This window comes from Lepidochelys olivacea (genome assembly GCF_965140295.1).
Source record: "Lepidochelys olivacea isolate rLepOli2 genome assembly, chromosome: 20".
NCBI lineage: Eukaryota > Metazoa > Chordata > Testudines > Cheloniidae > Lepidochelys > Lepidochelys olivacea.
This window is the reverse complement of record NC_140430.1, coordinates 3,920,564-3,942,295: the sequence shown is the minus strand read 5'-3', so window position 1 is coordinate 3,942,295 and position 21,732 is coordinate 3,920,564. Positions and strand designations below refer to the sequence as shown.

General features: G+C 61.0%; 1 protein-coding gene and 1 long non-coding RNA gene across 3 annotated transcripts in view; one reads left to right on the top strand and one right to left on the bottom strand.

The window, feature by feature from the left end:
* Nucleotides 1-21,732, top strand: part of B4GALNT1 (beta-1,4-N-acetyl-galactosaminyltransferase 1) — a 31,864-nt gene that overhangs the window by 846 nt on the left and 9,286 nt on the right. The window contains exons 2-10 of one of the 2 annotated variants that reach the window (XM_084610035.1): nt 557-722; nt 6,397-6,504; nt 9,204-9,334; nt 15,628-15,820; nt 17,104-17,319; nt 18,667-18,840; nt 18,969-19,075; nt 19,373-19,410; nt 21,297-21,477. In XM_084610035.1, coding sequence (XP_084466161.1) covers nt 17,105-17,319; nt 18,667-18,840; nt 18,969-19,075; nt 19,373-19,410; nt 21,297-21,477 — 715 coding nt within the window. In that variant the 5' untranslated portion in view covers nt 557-722; nt 6,397-6,504; nt 9,204-9,334; nt 15,628-15,820; nt 17,104. Of the gene's footprint in view, nt 1-556; nt 723-6,396; nt 6,505-9,203; nt 9,335-15,627; nt 15,821-17,103; nt 17,320-18,666; nt 18,841-18,968; nt 19,076-19,372; nt 19,411-21,296; nt 21,478-21,732 lie in introns of those variants that run through there. The other variant, XM_084610036.1, reaches the window with a different exon arrangement.
* LOC311510418 lies at nt 12,272-15,632 on the bottom strand. The gene is made up of 3 exons (XR_014709086.1): nt 14,996-15,632; nt 13,687-13,745; nt 12,272-12,734 (listed from the first exon to the last, which is right to left on the bottom strand). It is a non-coding gene; the product is annotated as an uncharacterized lncRNA (long non-coding RNA).

The following is a 21,732-nucleotide window of genomic DNA, read 5'->3' as shown; positions in this document are numbered from 1 at the left end:
CCAGGAACATGCTGCCCCCTCCTAAAAGATACGGTTGGGATCACAGTGTGACTAATAAAGGGGTTTTGATCGTGTACAAGGAGATGGGTGATAACTAGCCACGTCGGGGGCCGTAAACAACTATGTCAGAGAGGCAGTATGTAACTTGTTTGCACCAGGGTATAAAGAGGTATCTCTGAAAGAGTGTCTTGGTCCAGCCGAGGGGGAAATGGAAAGTCCCAGCATTCACCGAGCTGCATCCATTGTCATATACTAAGAGATCTCCTTGTAGAGCCTGCCAGGTGCTTGGTCAACAATAAACCTGGCCTGGTGCCTTCATACCTTAACGGATCTTGTGGTCGTTGGGCGGTTGGCTCGCAGCCTGCCGTGCCGGCTGTCTGCACAGAGCGGAGAGCAGCACACAGGGAGAACACACGCACGCAGCCAAACATCTGACCACAGCAGCTACCAGCTGCCTGCTCTGTTGAAGTGGCGCCAGTCTCCCGCCCGCATTCCTTTCCTCCCTTGTGCATGTCACCAGCAGAGGGATCCAATTAAAAGTCGTGTTCTGTTTCAGCTGCAGATTTCCACTCAATGCATCCTAGCGTCTCAACAAGCAAAGACCCCGAAGACCCCGTTCGCAACCTAAATACTCTGAGGCATGGCACTCCAGCGAGACAGCTCGTCGCATGAATTCCCCTGCTTTGAAAAGGCAGGGCTCCTAGGCTGTCGGCCTAACACAGGTATTTCAGAGGCCTCTGTCACCTTGGGGTTTTATCCCTTGGGCCCCTTACAATGCCTCTGGAGAGCTACAGGGGCAGGCAGCCGGTCACCCTGTAACTGACACCAAGCACATGCTTGAGCCCTTGGCACATGCGACCACCTCTGGGGTGGAGGGCAAGAGGGAAAGTGTCCGCCAGTCACCAGAGCAAACCCCTCATTTCTGGAGAACGCCCTTCCATAGTCAACACCTCTGCAGTGCAGACAAGGACCCGGAGTGCTGCGCTTTTCCCTGAAAGACACGCTCCCCCCACCCCCGCCACCCCCACACAGAACCGATAGCACACGGGGCCTGGGGAGGGGAGGAAGGGCGGAGGACCAGCGATTCCCATCATGAGGGTCAGGCTACAAAGCCACTTCCTCCGGCTTTTCCAAAGGGTTCAGCTCCCTTTACTCAGTGCAGGCTCCTCTGCAACCCCACCACTGCCCCCTGAACATCGAGGGGGGGCTTCCCACGAGCCGCTGAGGTTAGTTACCATGCAGTGTGGGGCCGCTGTTTCTAAAAGGATCCAGCCAGTGGGGGTGGAGGATGGGGTGGGAGCTCTGCCTCTCGGAGCCTCCTGGTTCTCGGGGGTCAAAATCAGCTGCTTGCTGCTGGTTTGAATCCCAGTTTGCAGCTGGCGGGCCAGAAGAGACAAGCAGCATTTCATCGGGAGCAGCACCTGCCCACTGCCGCTGGACAAGGGGCATCTTTGTGGTGAGCCCACGCAAGGCTCCAACAGTGCACAATGTGGGGGACTGTTTCCTGGGCAGATGATTTGCATCTCGAATGGGCCGCTTGCCTCAGGGCTCTTGACTCGGGCCCAGAACCGTAATGGCTCTGCTCTGGTGCCTGATTTGAGAGCAGCTTGGCTTGGTGCCCGGTTTAGGAGGACCGCGATAGGATTAGGCCACAGCGCTCACAGTCCAGGCTAGTTACTGGGAAATACAGACTCCTCTCTGATGCCTGGGATTTCATAACATCAGGCCCTGTGTCACTGGAGCCTGCCCCAGCATGGGGAGAAGGGAATGGAATTGAGGACTTGGGGGGGGGGGCTGTCAGTCGTATTCCTGGAAATTACCTGGATGTATCTTCAGCCTCAGTATTCTAGCTCTGCCATGGCTCGGCCTATTGCTACCGCTGCCACTGACCTTGGCAAGTCACTGCCCCATCCTGTGCCTCAGTTTCCCTGCAAGTGAGTGGCCTCCTCCCCAAATGCTACCTCGTGGCCTTGTTCTCACCTTGCCCCAGGTGTCCTGCTCCATCCTCTCCTGTCCCTCAGACAGGATAACCACACCAGCCCTTCCTTCTGGGTGCAGCCATCTCACCATTCCTAGGGTCCCGCTGTCCAGCAAGGAGACATCAGCGGGTAGCTCCCCCTTTCTTCAGCCCTCTCCAGCCCTAGATCTCTGGCTTGGGGACTGTAGCAGATCGACACTCACCTGCGTGGCACCTCCTGCTGGCTGCCTCGGGAATAAGCTCTTTTCCAGCATACAGAGCACCTCCTACTGGCCGGTGTCTCGCCTGCCGCTGGCCCCCGTATCCCTCCCAGACCCCGGTGCCCTTCACCTCAGGGTTCTGAGTCTCCCCGAGTAGAGACCGTCGAATCATGGAAGTCAACGAATGGCTACACAGGTGGTGTTGGAGAGAAGGCTTTGGATTCTTTGGCCATGGGATGGTGTTCCAAGAAGGAGGAGTGCTAGGCAGAGACGGGCTCCACCTAACGAAGAGAGGGAAGAGCATCTTCCCAAGCAGGCTGGCTAACTTAGTGAGGAAGGCTTTAAACTAGGTTCACCGGGGGAAGGAGACCAAAGCCCTGAGGTAAGTGAGGAAGTTGGATACCGGGAGGAATCACGAGCAGGAGAGCGCAAGAGGGGAGAGAGTGGGACAGTCAGCGAGTTATCTTAAGTGCCTATACAAAAATGCAAGAAGCCTGGGAAACAAGCAGGGAGAACTGGAAGTCCTGGCACAGTCAAGGAATTATGATGTGGTTGGAATAACAGAGACTTGGTGGGATAACTCACATGACTGGAGCACTGTCATGGATGGATATAAGCTGTTCCGGAAGGACAGGCAGGGCAGAAAAGGTGGGGGAGTTGCACTGTATGTAAGGAAGCAGTATGACTCTCAGAGCTCCGGTATGAAACTGCAGAAAAACCTGAGTGTCTCTGGATTAAGTTTAGAAGCATGAGTAATAAGAGTGATGTCGTGGGGCGAGTCTGCTATAGACCACCGGACCAGGGGGATGAGGTGGACGAGGCTTTCTTCTGGCAACTAACAGAAGTTACTAGATCTCAGGCCCTGGTTCTCATGGGAGACTTCAATCACCCTGATATCTGCTGGGAGGGCAATACAGCAGTGCACAGACAATACAAGAAGTTTTTGGAAAGTGTAGGGGACAATTTCCTGGTGCAAGTGCTGGAGGAACCAACTAGGGGCAGGGCAGAGCTCTTCTTGACCTGCTGCTCACAAACGGGGAAGAATTAGTAGGGGAAGCAAAAGTGGATGGGAACCTGGGTGGCAGTGACCATGAGATGGTTGAGTTCAGGATACTGACACAAGGAAGAAAGGAGAGCAGCAGAATATGGACCCTGGACTTCAGAAAAGCAGACTTTGACTCCCTCAGGAAACTGATGGGCAGGATCCCCTGGGAGAATAACATGAGGGGGAAAGGAGACCAGGAGAGCTGGCTGTATTGTAAAGAATCCTTACTGAGGTTACAGGAACAAACCATCCCGATGTGTAGGAAGAATAGTAAATATGGCAGGCAACCAGCTTGGCTTAACAGTGAAATCCTTGCTGATCTTAAACACAAAAAAGAAGCTTACAAGAAGTGGAAGACTGGACAAATGACCAGGGAAGAATATAAAAATATTGCTCGGGCATGCAGGAGTGAAATCAGGAAGGCCAAATCACACTTGGAGTTGCAGCTAGCAAGAGATGTTAAGAGTAATAAGAAGGGTTTCTTCAGGTATGTTAGCAACAAGAAGAAAGTCAAGGAAAGTGTTGGCTCCTTGCTGAATGAGGGAGGAAACCTAGTGACAGAGGATGTGGAAAAAGCTAATGTACTCAATGCTTTTTTTGCCTCTGTCTTCACGAACAAGGTCAGCTCCCAGACTGCTGCACTGGGCAGCACAGCATGGGGGGGAGGTGACCAGCCCTCTGTGAAGAAAGAAGTGGTTTGGGACTATTTAGAAAAGCTGGACGTGCACAAGTCCATGGGGCCAGATGCGCTGCATCCGAGAGTGCTAAAGGAGTTGGCGGATGTGATTGCAGAGCCATTGGCCATTATCTTTGAAAACTCATGGCGATCGGGGGAGGTCCTGGACGATGGGGAAAAGGCTTATGTAGTGCCCATCTTTAAAAACAGGAAGGAGAAGGATTCGGGGAACTACAGGCCAGTCAGCCTCACCTCAATCCCTGGAAAAATCTTGGAGCAGGTCCTCAAAGAATCAATTCTGAAGCACTAGAGGAAAGTGATCAGGAACAGTCAGCATGGATTCACCAAGGGCAAGTCATGCCTGACTAATCTAATTGCCTTCTATGACGAGATAACTGGCTCTGTGGATGAGGGGAAAGCAGTCGACGTGTTATTCCTTGACTTTAGCAAAGCTTTTGACACAGTCTCCCACAGTATTCTTGCCAGCAAGTTAAAGAAGTATGGGCTGGATGAATGGACTATACGGTGGATAGAAAGCTGGCTAGATTGTCGGGCTCAACAGGTAGTGATCAATGCCTCCATGTCTAGTTGGCAGCCGGTATCAAGTGGAGTGCCCCAAGGGTCGGTCCTGGGGCCGGTTTTGTTCAATATCTTCATTAATGATCTGGAGGATGGTGTGGATTGCACCCTCAGCAAGTTTGCAGATGACACTAAACTGGGAGGAGAGGTAGATACACTGGAGGGTAGGGATAGGATACAGAGGGACCTCGACAAATTAGAGGATTGGGCCAAAAGAAATCTGATGAGGTTCAACAAAGACAAGTGCAGAGTCCTGCACTTAGGACGGAAGAATCCCATGCACCGCTACAGACTAGGGACCGAATGGCTCGGCAGCAGTTCTGCGGAAAAGAGCCTAGTGGTTACAGTGGAGGAGAAGCTGGATGTGAGTCAACAGTGTGCCCTTGTTGCCAAGAAGGCTAATGGCATTTTGGGTTGTATAAGTAGGGGCATTGCCAGCAGATCAAGGGATGTGATCATTCCCCTCTATACAACTTTGGTGAGGCCTCATCTGGAGTACTGTGTCTGAATTTTGGGCCCCACACTACAAGAAGGATGTGGAAAATTTGGAAAGCGTCCAGCGGAGGGCAACAAAAATGATTAGGGGACTGGAACACATGACTTATGAGGAGAAGCTGAGGGAACTGGGATTGTTGAGTCTGCAGAAGAGAAAGAGGGGGGATTTGATAGCTGCTTTCAACTACCTGAAAGGGGGTTCCAAAGGGGATGGATCTAGACTGTTCTCCATGGTAGCAGATGACAGAACGAGGAGTAATGGTCTCAAGTTACAGTGGGGGAGGTTTAGGTTGGATATTAGGAAAAACTTTTTCACTAGGTGGGTGGTGAAACATTGGAATGCGTTACCTAGGGAAGTGGTGGAATCTCCTTCCTTTGAGGTTTTTAAGGTCAGGCTTGATAAAGCCCTGGCTGGGATGATTTAGTTGGGGATTGGTCCTGCTTTGAGCAAGTGGTTGGACTAGATGACCTCCTGAGGTCCCTTCCAATCCTGATATTCTATGATTCTGTGATTCTGCTGGAGTGGGGCAACTGCCCCACTACAGGGACACCAGCCAGAAAACCTCTCCTGCCTTCTCCCAGAAACCATCTCCTGACTCTGCCAGCTCTCCTCTCCTGTCTGAGGCCTGACTGACCTCTTCTAGCCCCTCTTAGTTGGCCCAAGTGGGGGCACCCAGGCTGGAACGGGAGAGCTCAGGCCAGTTTCATGTAACGGAATCTCTTCCATTCCCCCATCTCATGAAACTGTCCTTCTCAGGACAGCGCTTGGAGAGCTAGGGATGGAGAAAGCTCTAAAAGCTAGGGCGGATTTGTATTTATTGGGGGTTGTGTTTATGATCCGGGAAGAAACTGGGGTTTGGGAACTTCCAGGAGCCCTGTAAAACCGTACAGCCCCTCCTGATGTAGTTTAAGGCAGCGGAGTGGAGCCGTTGGGCGTGAGCTTGGAGAGCTGGTCCGGACTTGGCCATATGACTCTGGACAGCTCGCCTGCTGCTTGCCTCTGTTTCCCCTCCCACCCAAAGCATTTCAGGGCCGGGGCTGTCTCTCTGCGTGGAGTCTGGTCTCGATGGAAGTATTTAGGTGGCACCGTGGTACACAGACGAATGTCCCACCTCCTTTGAAAGCTGTGTGCCTCTCTGACTTTCTCGCCCAGATTTTCCCTGCCCCTGAATTACCGACAAATGCATCCGACAGAGCGGGTGTTCACCCACGAAAGCTTATGCTCCAATACGTCTGTTAGTCTGGATCTGTAAAAGTGGCAAAGAGTCCTGTAGCACCTTGTAGACTAACACCGCTCCCGTTCTGATACCTGAATTACCCATAACCTCAAGCACTGTCTGTAGACTCAATGAGTTAGCCAGAGGGACACTTTCTTTTTTCTATTCCTGTTTTTGGTTTTCCTTCTCCGGGGGGTTTTCGAAAGCCACGTACAACTGAACAAACTGCCCAGTGCCCTGTTCGTCAGCGATGGATGGCTTCCTGGCTTGCAACGCGATAAAGGCGAGCAAACCCGCAGGCGACTGGAAGTTTGGTAGGTTTCTTTGAACCACTCCTTGGTAACTGTGTCGGTTGGGGTCTCGCCCACCTGCTCCAGATCAGGCCCTATGAGGCCCTGAGCTAGTTGGGGACAGTCCAGCCGCCCCTCAGCCTGCAGGAACCCCCCCACCTCTGAGGCTCAGTTGTGACCTAGGCGATTTGCTATCCACATGGGCCCCAGCGCGGAACCGGGATCCTCCCAATCCAGTTCCCCCAGGGGACCCGTGGGGAAGGCTTTGAGTCCCCGTGTCCCCGCCTCCACCCCACTGGCCTCAGCCAGCCGGTCTAGTGGGAAAGGTCCCACCCAGTCCCCAGCGATGCCCAGCCCTTGCTGGGCATGGTCCTAGACCCACTTTGGTCCCTGTTTCTATCCCATTTCCAAAGGTTTCCAGCAGGGATCCTGCGTGGGGGTGGGGGTGACGATCCCGTCTCCTCCAGTCGTGCCCCCCCAGTTAGAGCCCAGTACAAGGTACCACCTGCTTTCTAAACCCCCTCCCCCACCCCCACTGTCATCCTGACCCCCCTCCCCCCAAGTCCTTTGTCTTAGGATTTCTTTGTCTGAGCTGGCCTCCCTCCCCCTGGCTCCCCAGGGCGCAGGATGGGTGGGTCGGGATCGGTAAAGCGCTGGGGGGGGGGATCTCTGTGCAAGACAAAGGCTCCCCCCCCCCCGTCCCCCCACACACCTCGGGCTGCTGCAGCCGCCATTCCCTCCTCGGGCCAGCGGGGGCGCCCTCCGCCTGCCAGGCTCCCGACGGCCCCCGCCAGCCCGGTCCAGCAGCGCTAGAGCCGGAGCGGGGTCCGGGGTGTGTGTGGGGGGGGCGGGTCCATGGGGGGGCGCCCGAAGATGTGACCATGGGAGGCGAGGCGGGGAGATGCGCTGGGCAGCCAGGTAGGCTGGGGGGGGGGGGGAGCTGGCCAGCACTTCAGCAGCGTCGCTCCGACAGCGGAGCCCTGGGGGGGGGGGGGACGAGCTGCTGCGGGGAGGGAGGGGGGATCGATAGGACCTCGCGATCCCGCCCCCCCCTTCCCTGTCGCGGTGCCGATGCTGGGGGGGGGGAGTCGTTGCAATGTCGCGCAGCGCGGGAGTGATTTATAGCGCTGCAGTTTGCCCCCCCCCCCAGCTGCGCGGGACCGGCCGTGGGCGCAGCGCAAGGCTGCGGGGGGGGGCGGGATCGGGATCGGGATCAGCCCGTTCTGCATGGCCCGGGGGCGGGGGAAGGTTTTGCGCCCCCAGCTGCAGCCATGTTCTGCGCTGCGCTCCGGCCCCTCCGCGCCGAGCGAGGGGGGGAGGGTTTTTTTGGGGGGGGGGGATCGACAGCCCGGGCTGGGGCACAACTGTGCCAAATCCCCCCCCCCAGGGGGGCTCTTCAGCCTCCCCCGGGAACTGCGGATCATTGGACACCTGCAGCGAGGTCCATCACCGCAGCGTCGGGACACCCTGGGCAGAGAGCCAGGTTCCCCTCTCGCTGGCTGGCTGTCCCCGGCCACCCCATCCCCGGGCTAGCTACCTGTGACCCAGCCCTCGGTCTCCACACAGACCCCGAAGTAGTTCCCCCCCCCGCCCCTCACCATGGCGTCTGGGCATCAACTGCCCTCCTCAGAATGGCCCGGGCTCCCAGGGTTGGGCACCTCGCCTGCGGATGGGGGTGGGGGCATTCAGATCGATTTGTTTCACTCCCTTGACCACCGTCTCTCCCCCCTCCAGGGCCTGTCACTGTCTCCCCTCTCCCAGCTCTGACCCCCCCCTCCCCTGCTAACTCTGGAGGCCCAGTCCCCTCAAGGGGGAAGCAGCCCTCTTGGCCCCCTCTCCCCTGCAAAGAGCTGTGGGGCAGCCGGCTGCCCAATGAACTGGCTGCTTGGGCAGGAGGGAGGGAGGGTGTTGTTAGGAGAGGGGCAGGGGCCCGTCGTCACCCTCACCCCCCCCCCCCAAGGTGCCCCCATACCCGGCCCGGCTGAGGGAGTCACAAAGCAGTTTTCCAGCTGCAGGTGGCCACCTGCCAGACCCGGGTGTCACTGGGCACCACTGAGGGGCATTCAGGCTGGCTAAGGGCCGCTCTGGGCCAGGTGATTGGGAAGGCTCCCTGGGACAGCAGGCCCCATGCCAAGCCCAGCAGAGTCAACAGAGGACAATGAAAGTCTTAAGTATTGTTCTCTGGCTGGTCACAGGGCCTGTGGGGGTTGGAGAGGCCTTTCACAGGCAGGGGAGATGGAGGGGGGAGGCTTGGGCAGCAGGGGAGATTCGCACTGGTTGGGGTGGGCCTCTGGCAGGCAGGGGAGCTGGGCACTGGGGGAGGCTCTGGGAGACAGGGGAGATTGGCACTGGGGGAGGGTCTGGCAGGCAGGGGAGATGGGCACTGGGGGGTGGATCAGGCAGGCAGGGGAGATGGGCATGGGGGAGCTCTGGGAGACAGCGGAGATTGGCACTGCAGGGGGCTCAGGCAGGCAGAGGAGAAGGGTACTGTGGGGCTCTGGGAGATGGGAGATTGGCACTGGGGGGGGCTCAGGCAGGCAGGGAGATGGGCACTGGGCTCCCCAGTGACTTGTGCTCCTGCTGCTTTCCCAGCCCCCTGGCTCTGCCCCACAGTTACACCCTCTGCCCTCCGGTGCCTGGAGAAGGGGGCGTGGAGTAGAGCCGGATGGGATTTCCTGGTTCTGCCCACTCTTCAATGCCTCCCTGTGTCTCCCCCACCCCAGGCTGGTGCCACCCTTCCCGTGGGAGCCATGAGGGGCTCCAGATGAGACGGGGGAGTCTCCCTGTCTGGCCCTAGAAGAGCCCAGGACACGCCAGAGATCAGGAGCTGTGGGAGCCCCGCGTCACCCCCGAGGTGAGGCTTGCCGCGGGGGGAAAGGGGTGCAGCCGTCGCACTGGGTGCCAAGAGCACAGACCTGGGTGTTACCTCCTAGGCAGCCGTGGGGCAAGCTACCCCTCCCCCTGTCCTGCCGCGACCCACCTCTAGAGGGCAGAGGGGAGCTCAGGGCTGGTGGGCACACCAGATTTCCCTGGCAGGAACATGCTTGTGTCCTAGTTTATTCTGGACAGTTGTTCCCTCTGAGCCCTACACACACACACCCTGGTGGGGTAAAATCTGGCTAAGTCCTCCCACAATGCACTGCTCCTTCATCCACTCTCCATGCCTCCGCCACCCGGGGAGAGGCGTAGGCGAGCAGTGACTGTTGGGATAGGTCGGAGGGGGTTGAACCCACGCTCCCACAATGCCAGCCGGCATCCCACAATGCACTGCCAAAGCTTCCCACAAGGCAGCGAGCAGGACAGCGGGACACCTACCCGCCGTGCCCGCTGCTGGGTGGGCGCCAGGGTTGGGAGAGCACCGGGAACGCCCCCAGAGCGCTGTGCCCACCTGTCCTGGTATGTGCCGGGCCTGGCGCAGCAGGGGTCAGGTGCTGCCTGCTGCCAAAACGCCAATATACCAGGGCAGCTCCTGGGGTGAGACAAGCCCTCAAGTCCCCGTGGCCCGGTCAGGCTTCTGGTCACTTTGCCCGTTCGTGCCAACACTGCCCTTTGCAAAGCGGAGTGAAATCCGCTGCCCGTTCACACAAAGGCCAGCCGCCACCAGCCCAAGCTGGCTTCAAACTGTGCCCCCCTCCCAGAGGGCAAAGCCCCCTATGCCAGCCTGCGTTGAGCCGAACAGAGGTGCTCCGGACCACCCAACCTGCTCTCTTCATACCCCTACATGGAGCCTGGCTCTCCGAGCCCCGCACTCCTGCTGATTACAGTCTTGTGACTGCCTTGGGGCTCTGTGTTTACCTCCTGGGGGAGGGGAGCTGTGGGTCTCTCTGCTGCTTCCCTGAACAGATTTGAATTGCAAACATCAGGTTTCTGCTCTGGGCCCTGGCCCAGCTGTGGGGGTGGGGGCGGGGGCAGGGAATGATGGATTTGCATAAAGTGGGCACAGTCTGGTCTGCTGCCAGCTTGTGTCTCCCCCCCACCCCCCCGGAGCACTTCCCGGAAGAGGAGGGGCTTGGCCCCACCCTTGCATCTTTGGTGCTGTGTGCCACTCGGCCGCTCTTCCCCAGAGCTGGCTGCGTTTCGGGAGGCACGGGGAGCAGAGTCATTTCACCGGCACGGTGCTGGTGGCAACGGGATGGGCCGAAGCCCCAAAAGCCGGCTGAGTGTCTCTGTGGCAGGACACAGAACGGCACCAGGAATAAAATGAAATGGACCCAACTAAGAATCCTGCCCTCAAGGCCCCGCCCATGAGGGGCGTGGCCAGACTGCAGGGTGCTATGGGAATTCTCCGCTCACCCCTCCCTGCCCCCCCCCCGGAGTGCAGGTCACAGCTGCCCCGAGGCTGCTGCAATTTACACCGGGAGCCAAGCAGGGCCAGGGGCTGCAGGGCAGCTTGAGGCCGCCCGAGCATGAGGGTCGGGTCACCTTGGAGCCTAGTGCAGAGAGAGGAAGGAACGTTGTGTCTCTCTGTGCGCACACCGTGCCCATCCCACTGGCCTCTGGGCACCTCGGAGTCTCGCAGACCATTACTGTCTCAGACCCCCCATCTCCCAGCCCCTGCCCTCAATCTCTGGGAGCGCAGGGGCGCAAGTGGTCCCCCTGGGGCTTGCCCAACAGTGTGCAAATCTCTCTGCGATTGCATGAGGCCGTGCCCGGCCCCAACGGGGCTGGGTCGGCCGGTGGGGGTGAGTTTCTCTGAGGAGCACCGTGGAGCCTGGCGCAGCACCAACAGGTACACAGTCATGATTGTTTAATGGGTGGTCCGCTCCAGCCCTGGCAGCTCTGTTTGCACCCACACCCCCGCTGCTCGGAGTCTGGCACTGTCGACACTAATGGAAAGTCAGCTCTCCCCGGCCAGCATGTCCCCCATGGCAACTTCCGGCGCTGGGGTTACCCAGCTAATGCCCAGGCCAGGGTCTCTGACCCCGTGCCAGCTAGATGTCCAAAAACCAAATCCAAATCCCTGAGGCTAGAGATTCTCAACTTTCACCAGCACTGGGACGCCCCACTCCCCCCTAGCCGGGCCTGTCCCTCATCCGGCAATGCGGGAAGGGCTGGGTGGTCCTGATCTCAAGCTGAGACCCACCCTGCCCCCGGCATCCCGGCTTCATTGTGACGGGCACTGAGCAGACCCAGAGGAAGGCACGGGCCCTGCCCTTTGGTATGGTAGGTGGGCTCCTGGCCTAGTCTGGCACAGCCTGGCTGCTTTAACCCCACCTGCTGGAGTGGGGCTGGCAGTTGCCATAGAGATAGCTTCAGATCTGGCCCCCACATCCAGAAACTCCGGGGCGGGCAGGGATCCACCACCTCCTGCTGAGATGGTCTCCTGCTTGCCTGTCGAGAGACCCGCACAAGCCGTGACCCAGATTCCCCGCGCATGCTCGCCCGGCTGTGCTCCGCCTCGGGGGCAGCCATGTGCTGCTGGTTAATTTCATAAACCCCAGGCCAGACTGATGCATGGGTGGGTGCAGTTCATGCCACATGACACTGGTCAGGATTAACCCTGATGCCCTGGGCAAATTGCCAACCCCTCTCCCTCCACTTCCAGCCTAGTCTGCACCCCCTTGCCCCCCATCCCCCAGGGGGGGGAGAGTTCTCCCAAAGCTCCATGCTGGGCTGCTGCCAGCTCCCCCCACCCCCCCGCACCTTTTCCCGCTGCAGCCTGGCAATTTACACAGCCCAGCCTTGTGTCTTCGGGACACGTGCAGTGTCCCTTGGCAGCAGTGCACCCCAGCTTACTGGCTTCACCTCGGTTCAGCCTGCTGCCCCTTAGCAAAAAGCACGAAGCCGGAGCTCCGGTAAAACCAAGCCAAAGTTTATTGAATGAGGCTCGAGTTAAAGAGTCAGCTAAAAGCAAGGGAAAGGCTTTGGAGTCAAGTTTCTGGGTAAAAGGAAAACAGAATTGGTAGGCACAGGCCTGCCCTTATTAACAGTCGCTTTCCTAGCTGATCAGGGATCCTCCCCCGCTTCTGACAGCCCTTGGCCACCTTCCACGAGAGACACCGGATGGCAGGGGATCTCCTCTGTAACGGAGCGCGTCTGTGCCCTCTTTCCTCCGCCGACAGTCCCAGACTTTTTGCCTCTTTTCGGCATCGGGGCGTGTGACGAAGTGGGACTGTTCTTAATGTTTCCTCTGAATACTGTAGGGGTGCCTCAGTTTCCCCCATGCATTTCTTAAGTCTCTCGGTGGTGGGATAAGGGTGTGTGATTGTTGCTGAGCAAGGGGCCAGGGTACATAAATGGCGACACTCTGTCTCCTGAAAAAAGAAAAGGAGTACTTGTGGCACCTTAGAGACTAACCAATTTATTTGAGCATGAGCTTTCGTGAGCTACAGCCTGGCAACTGATGGCCTGGGCCCTTCCCCCCTGCAAGGTGAGAGCTAAAGGGTTGGAGAACAAAGGAATCAGGTGGCCTCCTGGCTAGAGAAAGGGACAAAGCCCAGAGGAGGAGGGGCTGGAGAGGGTTTCAGTTTGGGGCTGGCTGGGGACATGGAGTGAAGGGCAGACGTGGTTGTTTGGCTCACTGCCCCCCAAAAGGACCCAGCTGAGGGGTCCTGTTCTCTGCACCTACCAGCTCCGCTTTAGACCATGTTCCTGTCATCTAATAAACCTCTGTTTTACTGGCTGGCTGAGAGTCCCGTCTGACTGCGAAGTTGGGGGGCAGGACCCTCTGGCTGCCCCCGGACCCCGCCTGGGCGGACTCGCTGTGGGAAGCGCAGGGAGGGGCAGAGGATGCTGAATGCTCCGAGGTCAGACCCAGGAAGGTGGAGCCGGGTGAGCTGTGTGTCCTGCAGACAGGCTGCTCAGAGAGGAGACTTTCCCAGAGTCCTGCCTGGCTTCGTAGGGAGCAGTTCCAGAGCATCGCCCGGGGACTCTGTGACAGGGTGATTCGGGAACGTCCTGCAGCCCCGAGGCTCCCCCGTTCGGAGTCCATTCTTGGGGGCGCTCAGGCCTGCCCTGGCTCCAGACTGTAAAGACGGGGCTGGGAAAAGGCTGAGAGATGGCACGCTTGGCTGGGGTTAGCTGCGACCCTCTGGGGCTGGCCTTCATCCCCAGCGGTTTCGGAAGGTAACATTCTACCTGTTACCTCTTGCTGAAAATATGCCCTGTACAAACATTTCCCAGGAACTGGGACAATGGGCTGGTCCTTAGCTTTTGGCAGAGACCATGCTCCTCCCCCACCTCAGGGAACTATCAGGTGTAACGTACCTGCCTGCGCATGTAATTGTCACAGCCTGTCGTCCCGTTCCGGGCACTGTTCGAAGCCCCTACAAAGCACACATCAGTCAGCACTGTTTCTGGAAGGGCGGCAAATCTGAGCCCCCTCGGCTTTCCCAAGGGGGCAAAAGAGGCAGCAAACAGGGCAAGGCAGAGCTCCAGAGAGCCCCAGAGCCACACTGCAACCAGCTGAGACCTGCCCCCCCTCTGCAGAGCAGCACCTGCCATGTGTGGATCGACCTGGACCCCTGGGCAGAGTTTGTGCAGCTGTGACAGCTCCTCTGGCTGGCTCCATCAGCAGGGATTGAACCCACAGACTTTATAGCTGTAAGTCAGAGGGGCTGTTGGTAATCTCTGTACGGGGTGGGGCAGAGAATCTGGGTGGGCCAGCGGGGGGTCCGGTGCTTTGGGGTGAGAGAACCTCGGGGGAGAGGGGGTGCGACGCTTTCCCAGCTCCGGGCTTTGCGTGGATTCACGGCTGATGGACCCCGAGGCGGGGCAGGCAGCAGAGGGAATCACAAGTGGTTTTCATTCCTCCCTCTCTTGTTGGAGCAGCCCCTGGCCCCAGTTCCGTCCCCGAGGGGCTGCCGGGGGGCTGGGGGGGGGCGGAAGCAGCTTACCCCACGGACTGAGGTGCTTGCTTTTTGCCCTGCCCCTGACCGCCAAACCACCACAGCCTGGAGGACCGGCCCCTCTGCCCTGGCTTTCCTGACAGACCCTGTCCACTATGCCCACAGTGCTGCGGGCCCTTTGCCAGCGGATTTATCCTGGCTGAGCGTATGGGGGATCCGGACACCCGCCATGGTGCAGGTGTGCTCCCACCCAGCCTGGCCCTAGCCCGAGGCTCTGGGTGCTGCAAGGGAGGGGCTTGTATTCTGTGCCCACTATGGCCACATCTGGTTTTGCCCCGGGGTGAGCATAAGGGGTGGGGCGCACTGGGCAGGTGCAGGGACTGCGTATTTCCCCAGCCCCAGTTTACTGCTTTTAGCCCCGTCCCCAGGGGCTACTCGCCCAGGGACCCCGGCTGGCCCTCTTGGCTGTGCCTTGCAGGGGCATGTGCCCTGATCTGGCTGCTAGATCCTAACCTGGACCCAGGCCCCAGACACGGCCAGTGATGTAAGTAAAGGTGTGGTTACACCCGGCAGGACTTTGGCCTGTTGTCCCACTGAATCTGAGCCCAGGAGGCAACTTCCACAGACCTGGCCTCCCTGCATTCAGCAGCCTCACTCTGTCTGCCCCACTGCTAGGATCCCCCTTCCCCAAAGTGCTTGCCCAGTCCCGAGAACGCTGTCCTACCTACCGGAGCCATTTCCGTGGCACCCAGCAACCGCGCTGACCATGCAACATCCCGGAGACAGGAATCAGGGTCACCCGGCACAAGAAGGAAGTTGATTCAGCGGCTGTGGGGCAGAGGGTGCTCTCCAGAGACCGCCCTGCTCTGGGGGCAAGGCCTGTGCCACCGGTGACTTAAGGTGGGGCGGGTGGGAATGTCTCGGCGTTGGGGTGGGATTCCCAGAGCCCTTTCCCTGGGATCCTGGCAACGGGAGGAACCGAGTGGCCAGGGGGTTTCCCGTCCTCTCCCAAATGTTGGCGGCGTTGACCGGTTTGGAGGGCAGAGATCATGGCTTTGGGGTTGTTTGAGGGGTTGCGTTCTTGGTCTCCCCTACCCCGGGGCTGTGCGTGGCCTCTGACCAGGCTGCAGGGCAGATATTAGCAGGTTTCTCAGCTTCCCCAGAGCAAGCAGCTGCACCCCCAGGGGCAAACGGTGCGAGAACACAGGGCCGCTCAGCGGCTGGGGGCAGAGGTGGAGTGAGGTACAGCGTGAGAGCAGGAAGTGGGGTGGGGGGGGGAATGCTGGGTATTTGAATCTCACGTGATGAAATATCACCCATAGTGGTGGTTAGAACTGGTCCGCTCTGGTGTTCTCCGCAGGGCCCCTTCCTGTTCGTCGTTCTCAGCCAGGGCGTTTTGCTTCAAGTGCTGGGTGGTTGGACCCGCTTCTCCCTCAGTCTGAAGCTGCCCGGGGACTCTGCGGGACCGCGCTTCTGCCTTCGAGGGGCTCTTGGGAAGGAAACGGCTCCTCCTCCCACCTCTCCCGAAAGGGCCAGGATCCAGGGCATCCCAGGTTAGTGCCACACCGAGAGCCACCCTCTGCGTGCCACATGAGCTTGGAAGCTTCCTGGGGCAGGGCCTGTCTCTCCATTCTTTGTGCAGCCCCTAGCGCTGCGGGGCCCCGGTCTGTGGCCCCCTGGTAATATGAATAATGAATAGTGAGACTTGCAGACTCTGAGCTGGTTAACACAGGGTGGGGGGCAGTGCCTGGCACAATGGGGCCCTGATCTCGGTTGCGGGTGGAAGGGCAGCCCCTGGCACAACAGAATGAGGCAGGATCCTTTCTTCCCAGCCACCGCTGCGGGATGGTGGGTGCTGAGCTCCCCTGCCAGCCTGGCACCCAGCTCACGAGTTTTCCAGCATTCCTCTTGCCCCGTGTTTGTTGTCAAATATGCCCTTGCAGCATGCTTCACCCACTGGCCCTGGTACAGGACAGGGCCGAGCCTGCTCCCTCAGGCAGGCAGCACGAGCTCCCGAGGCCGGGTTGTGGGCTCTGCCCCACTTCCCCCAGGGGCTGGAAGCTGCGCTGCCTTGCACCGGCTGTCGCCCTCCTGACCCCCCCCCACCGTGCATAACTGGTGCCACACCGATTTCACACTAGTGTAAACTGCTGCCCGGGGAGGAACAGGGCTGCGAGCCAGGCCCGTCCCCGTCAACGGGGAGGAACCAGAAGCTGGTCCCGCTGGGAGCAGAATCGGGCCCCTCTTCCGGACCTGGCAGCTGCCAGGTGCTCCATGGCACAGGCTGGCCCCAAGCTAGAGCCCTGCTCCGTGGATGGTGCGGAGGGAATTCCGGTTTGCCTGCATCCACCCAGCCCTGAGGGGACCCAGCCAGGGAACCCCCTTCCCCCTCACCTTCCAGTCGTGGTTAACATCTGAGCTCCGGCCCCAGAAGAGCCTCGTTCCTGGTCCAATCAAGGAGATTCACTCAACCAGCACGGCCAAGCCCCCCTCTGTGTCCCCCCACCCCCCAACAGCCGCCCGGCACCCCACGCTCGCTCGATGGTCCTGAAGTCTTCAGGAATTCGAGATTAATCTTTAACTCAGTGTGATGAAACTTCCAGGAATAGTCCCACCGCAACTGGCAAGCCCAGGCTGGGAAGGAGGTACCGGGCCAAGAACTGACCTGGGGAGCAAAGTCTGACTAGAGCTGGGAGGAACCGTGGGCCAAACAGAGCCAAGCCGGAAGGGGGCACAGTCTCTGAACCCACGTGCCAGGCTGGGGCCCCACCTAGCCCCCGATCCCCCACCCCCGCCGGCCTAGGGCTCCCCCCTCACCTCCCCCTGCTCCCCGCAGGATGCGTCTGGTGCAGAAGTCCCTGTGCTTGCTGCTGGTGGCCACGGCGTCCCTGGCCCTGCTGTACCGACACATCTGGTCGCCCAAGGCCTACAGCACGGTCGACCTGCGCAACCGGCCGGACCGAGCCCCCGAGCAGCTGCTGGGTGAGCCCTTGCTGGGCCCCTCCAACAAGTACGCCCACATCCCCTTCCGGCTCAAGGAGGAGATCCTCGAGTAAGGACCTCCGCCCCCCCCTCCCGGTGGGGGGGGAGCGGCTGGCATGGGTGGGGAGAGGTGTGCGGGGCAGGAAAGGGTGGCCAGGGATGGGGAAGCCCCAGCAGGGCCTTGGCTAGGGTGGATGTGGGACTGGCCCCTATGGGCAGGGCTGCAGCCTGGCTCCTGGGATGGGTCTTGGGAAGTGGATTTTCCAGGCTCCACACTGGGATCCCAGCCCTTCCCAGGAGACACTTCCCCAGAGCCCTGCCCTCTCCTGCGGGGCGAGTCCCCAGACGCCCCATTGCCAGCACTGCGGTGCCCACCCCTTCCATGGGGTCATCAGCCTGGGGCAGGAGAGCAGGGGCGGGCATATAGGCCTGGGGCAGGAGGATTGGCCTGGGGCAGGAGGGCAGGGGTGTCTGAGGCAGAGGTGGGGATATCAGCCTGGGGCAGGGGTGCTAGTCTGGGGCAGGAAGGCAGGGGCATCAGCCTGGGGCGGGGGCAGGCAGACAGGGACGGGATTGTCTGTCTGGGGCAGGAAGGCAGGGGTGGGGGTGTCAGCCTGGGGCAGGAAGGCTGGGACAGGAGGGTAGGGGCATCAGTCAGGGGCAGGAGCAGGCGAGCAGGGGGTATCGGCTGGGGGTAGGCGGGCAGGGAGAGGGGCAGGGGAGATGGGGGCGGGGGTATCGGCCGGGGGCAGACAGGCGGGCGGGGGCAGGGAGAGGGGCAGGGGAGATGGGGGCGGGGGTATCGGCCGGGGGCAGGCAGGCGGGCGGGGGCAGGGAGAGGGGCAGGGAAGATGGGGGCGGGGGTATCGGCCGGGGGCAGGCAGGCGGGGGCGGGGGTAGGGGCAGGGGAGATGGGGGCGGGGGTATCGGCTGGGGGCAGGTGGGCGGGTATAGGGGCAGGGGAGATCGGCCAGGGGCAGGCGGGCGGGGGTAGGGGCAGGGGAGATGGGGGCGGGGATGGGGGTATTGGCTGGGGGCAGGCAGGCGGGCGGGGGCAGGGAGAGGGGCAGGGGAGATGGGGGCGGGGGTATCGGCCGGGGGCAGGCAGACAGGCGGGGGCGGGGGTAGGGGCAGGGGAGATGGGGGCGGGGGTATCAGCTGGGGGCAGGCGGGCGGGTATAGGGGCAGGGGAGATCGGCCAGGGGCAGGCGGGCGGGGGTAGGGGCAGGGGAGATGGGGGCGGGGGTATCAGCTGGGGGCAGGCGGGCGGGTATAGGGGCAGGGGAGATCGGCCAGGGGCAGGCGGGCGGGGGTAGGGGCAGGGGAGATGGGGGCGGGGGTGGGGGTATCAGCTGGGGGCAGGAGTATAGGCCTGGGGCCGGCCAGGCGGGCGTGACCAGGCTCCTGGTCTTCCCAGGCTGCTGCCCCAGAACTCGTGCTCGTGCGAGGTGGTGCCCGGCAGGAAGCTGCCCTTCCCCAAGCAGCTCTTCGGCCAGCTCTTCTCGCTGGAGTTCACCGCCGCCTTCAGCCCCACGGAGCTGGAGCGGATCCACAGCACCCGGGAGCAGGAGTACCAGAGCAACCAGCACCGGTGAGCCACGCCGGGGATGGGGGCAGAGGAGTTGGGGGGGGGGCACCCAAGCCACAGGACCGCCCCCTCCTGCCTGGGGCACGGCCGGGGCTGGGCATATCCCCCCTCACTCCTGCCTTCCCCCCCAGGACCCAGTCTCCAGCTGACCAGCTGCTGATCGTCAGAGCCAACTCCCCGCTGGAGTACCCCGCCCAGGGCGTCGAGGTGCGCCCGCTCCGGACCATCCTCATCCCAGGTGAGCAGCTCAGCGTCCTGGGGGGGCAGCCTGCCCTGCCCCCCCCTCCCCCGCTCCCAGGGCTGAACAGAGCCGGGGTGATGGGGGCAAGGTGGCTGGGCGGAGGGAGGGCGCTCACAGCCTGGGGAGCGCTGGACCATGGCCGGCTGGAGACTACAGCCTCCGGAGCTGGCTCATCCCCTGCCCCACGGGCGCTGCCGTCCAGGGACGACCAGCGGGCAGGACCTGAGCTCGCTGTGGCAGTGACGGGGGGGGGTGCTCCTGGGGTCTCATTAATCCCATTTCTTGCTTCCCCAGGGCTCAGCTTGCAGGCGGCCAGCAGGAAGCTGTACGAGGTAAGGCGCGGAGGGGGCTCACTGCGGTGGGGGGGCACGATCCTGGGGCTGTGGCTGGCTCTTTGGGGTGCAGGGTGAGCCCCTGGACCCCACATTGCTCCAAAGCTGCCTTGTGGAAGCTGGCACCAGCCCGGCCCTGGGGACACTGACCCACAGGGTGGGTCTGAGGAGTTTATTCCAGGGGGCGCGCTTGGCGGCTGTTCTCACGGGGACGGCCTCACCCCGGGGCCCGAGGGTCACGGTCCCAAAGCACAATGCCAGCATGGGCACTTTCCACATGCCTAGGGTGACCAGACGTCCCATTTTTAAAGGGACAGTCCCCCTATTTAAGCCCTGCTGCAGGTGTCCCGACCTTTTCTTAAAAATGGGCAGATTGTCCTGTATTTTCTGTCTCCCTGACCCCATCAGTAGCGGCGGGTCCTGCTGCTGGCCAGGTCCCTGCTCGCCAGCCGCCTGCCCAGCAGCGGTGAGTGGGGGGGGGGGTCCGGTGGCCGACGAGGGGGGTGGGTGTGCAAGGCTGGTGGCAGGGTGAAGATGCGGCGCATGGGGCCGGCTGTCGACCAGCAGGGCCCCGTCCCCGCCCCGTTTCCGGCCAGCACTGGTTGCACGGTGGCTGGTGAGTGCGGGCAGGCGGCAGCTGGTTACATGGAACTTCTGCTGCCCACCCGTGCGCCTTTTACGTGCTTCCCCCCCAACTCGCTGTCCTCTCCTTGCTTTGCCCCCCCCCCCCCGCTGCTCCTCCATATGCCTCCCCCGGTGGGGCACGTCTGGCTCCCAGCGCTGTGCGGAGACCCGGCCCCTGGTCGGAGAGCTCAGCTCACCAACAGCCTGGCTGGCAGGCTCCTTCCTTCCCCCACTGCCTTGGCCTGGTCCGGCACCCCGGGAAAACCCAAGACCCTCCGGCCAAAGTGTGCCAAAGCCCCACGCAGCCTCTCCGCCCCACAGCTAAGCTCTGGAGTGGTTTCCAGCCTGTTCGTGCCCTGAACCTGCAGGCTTCATGGCAGGCCCCCAGGCAGGGGCTTAGCACCCCTCACTCCCGCCCCGGCTGCTTCCCCCAGGGAGCAGGGGGCTGCTCCTTCCCCTAGGCCTAGGCCGCCTCCCCTGCTGAGCCCCCCTCTCTGGCCAGGTTCGCTGAAACCCCTGCAGTCAGGTTCTCAATGCATCCTTCGGCCTTAACCCCTTCCTGCCTGCGCTGTAGCTGGGGGCCAGGTGGTGGCTGGGTTATGGGGGTGGCCAGCAGCAGCCTGGAGGTGGGCAGGAAGGGACAAGCTCCTGCGGCTGGAAGCAGCTCCCGTCCCTTTCCTCCCACACAGTGCGGAAAGGCTGCTGCTGGCCGGCCACATTCTGGTGCGAACCCTGGGGAGGGCGGGGCGGATGTGATCCATACACCCCCCCCCCCCCAGGTGTTGCCTCCGGACCATGCCAGGTACCAGGAGAGGCGGGTCCGTCCTGGGGGGCCAATCAGGCATGGAGGGTGGAGAGCGCAGGCAGGGAGGGGCGGGCCAGTTGGTCACCTCCTGCCTCTCAGTATGGGAGAGAGTATGTGTGTGGGGGTTGGGGGGGTGTCACCCCTCCCCCTGTGAACCCTGAAGCCTTAAAGATAAAAAGATAATAAAAAAAGAAATCCAGCTACACAGCATTTCTTTGTAACAGAGGCTCGGTCCACGTAGGCGTTTGATTGCCGTGGAATATGTGTAATTTTACCAGGTGTCCCATATTCAGCATAGGGAAACATGGTCACCCAACACACACACCCCCCGCCCCCACCAGGCAGTACCAGCCTAGCACCCATCCCCGAGCCAGGGGTGGTGCCTTTTGCCACAAGCCGGCCGGCACCATACCTAGCCGCAAGCGCTAACCCTTCCTCCCTCTTCCCCCCTCCCTAGGTGACCCTGACTGCCACCCTGGGCACCTTCAACGTGGCAGCAGTGGTGGAGGGGGTGAAGGCGCAGGGCGAGGGGGAGACGCGTCTCTCGCTGTCGAGCGACCAGCTGGACAACCTCAACCGCCAGCTGCAGTTCGTCACCTACACCAACACGCTCTTTCACCCCAACACCGCGGACACAGGTGGGCACCTGGCATTGCGAGGGGGTGGGATGGGATCTGACAACCGGCCTTGGTGCAGGGGGGCAAGGGGCAATACTTGGGGGGGGGAGCATCCTGCAACAGGACACCCCCCCTCAGCAGAACATTCCAATATAGGGCATGTGACCCTGTGTGCCCCCCCTCCCGTGTTGCCTTGGGATGATGCAGCACCAGGTACCAGGAGAGGTGGGTCCGTCCCGGGGGGGCTAATCAAGCATGGAAGACAGAGAGCGCCAG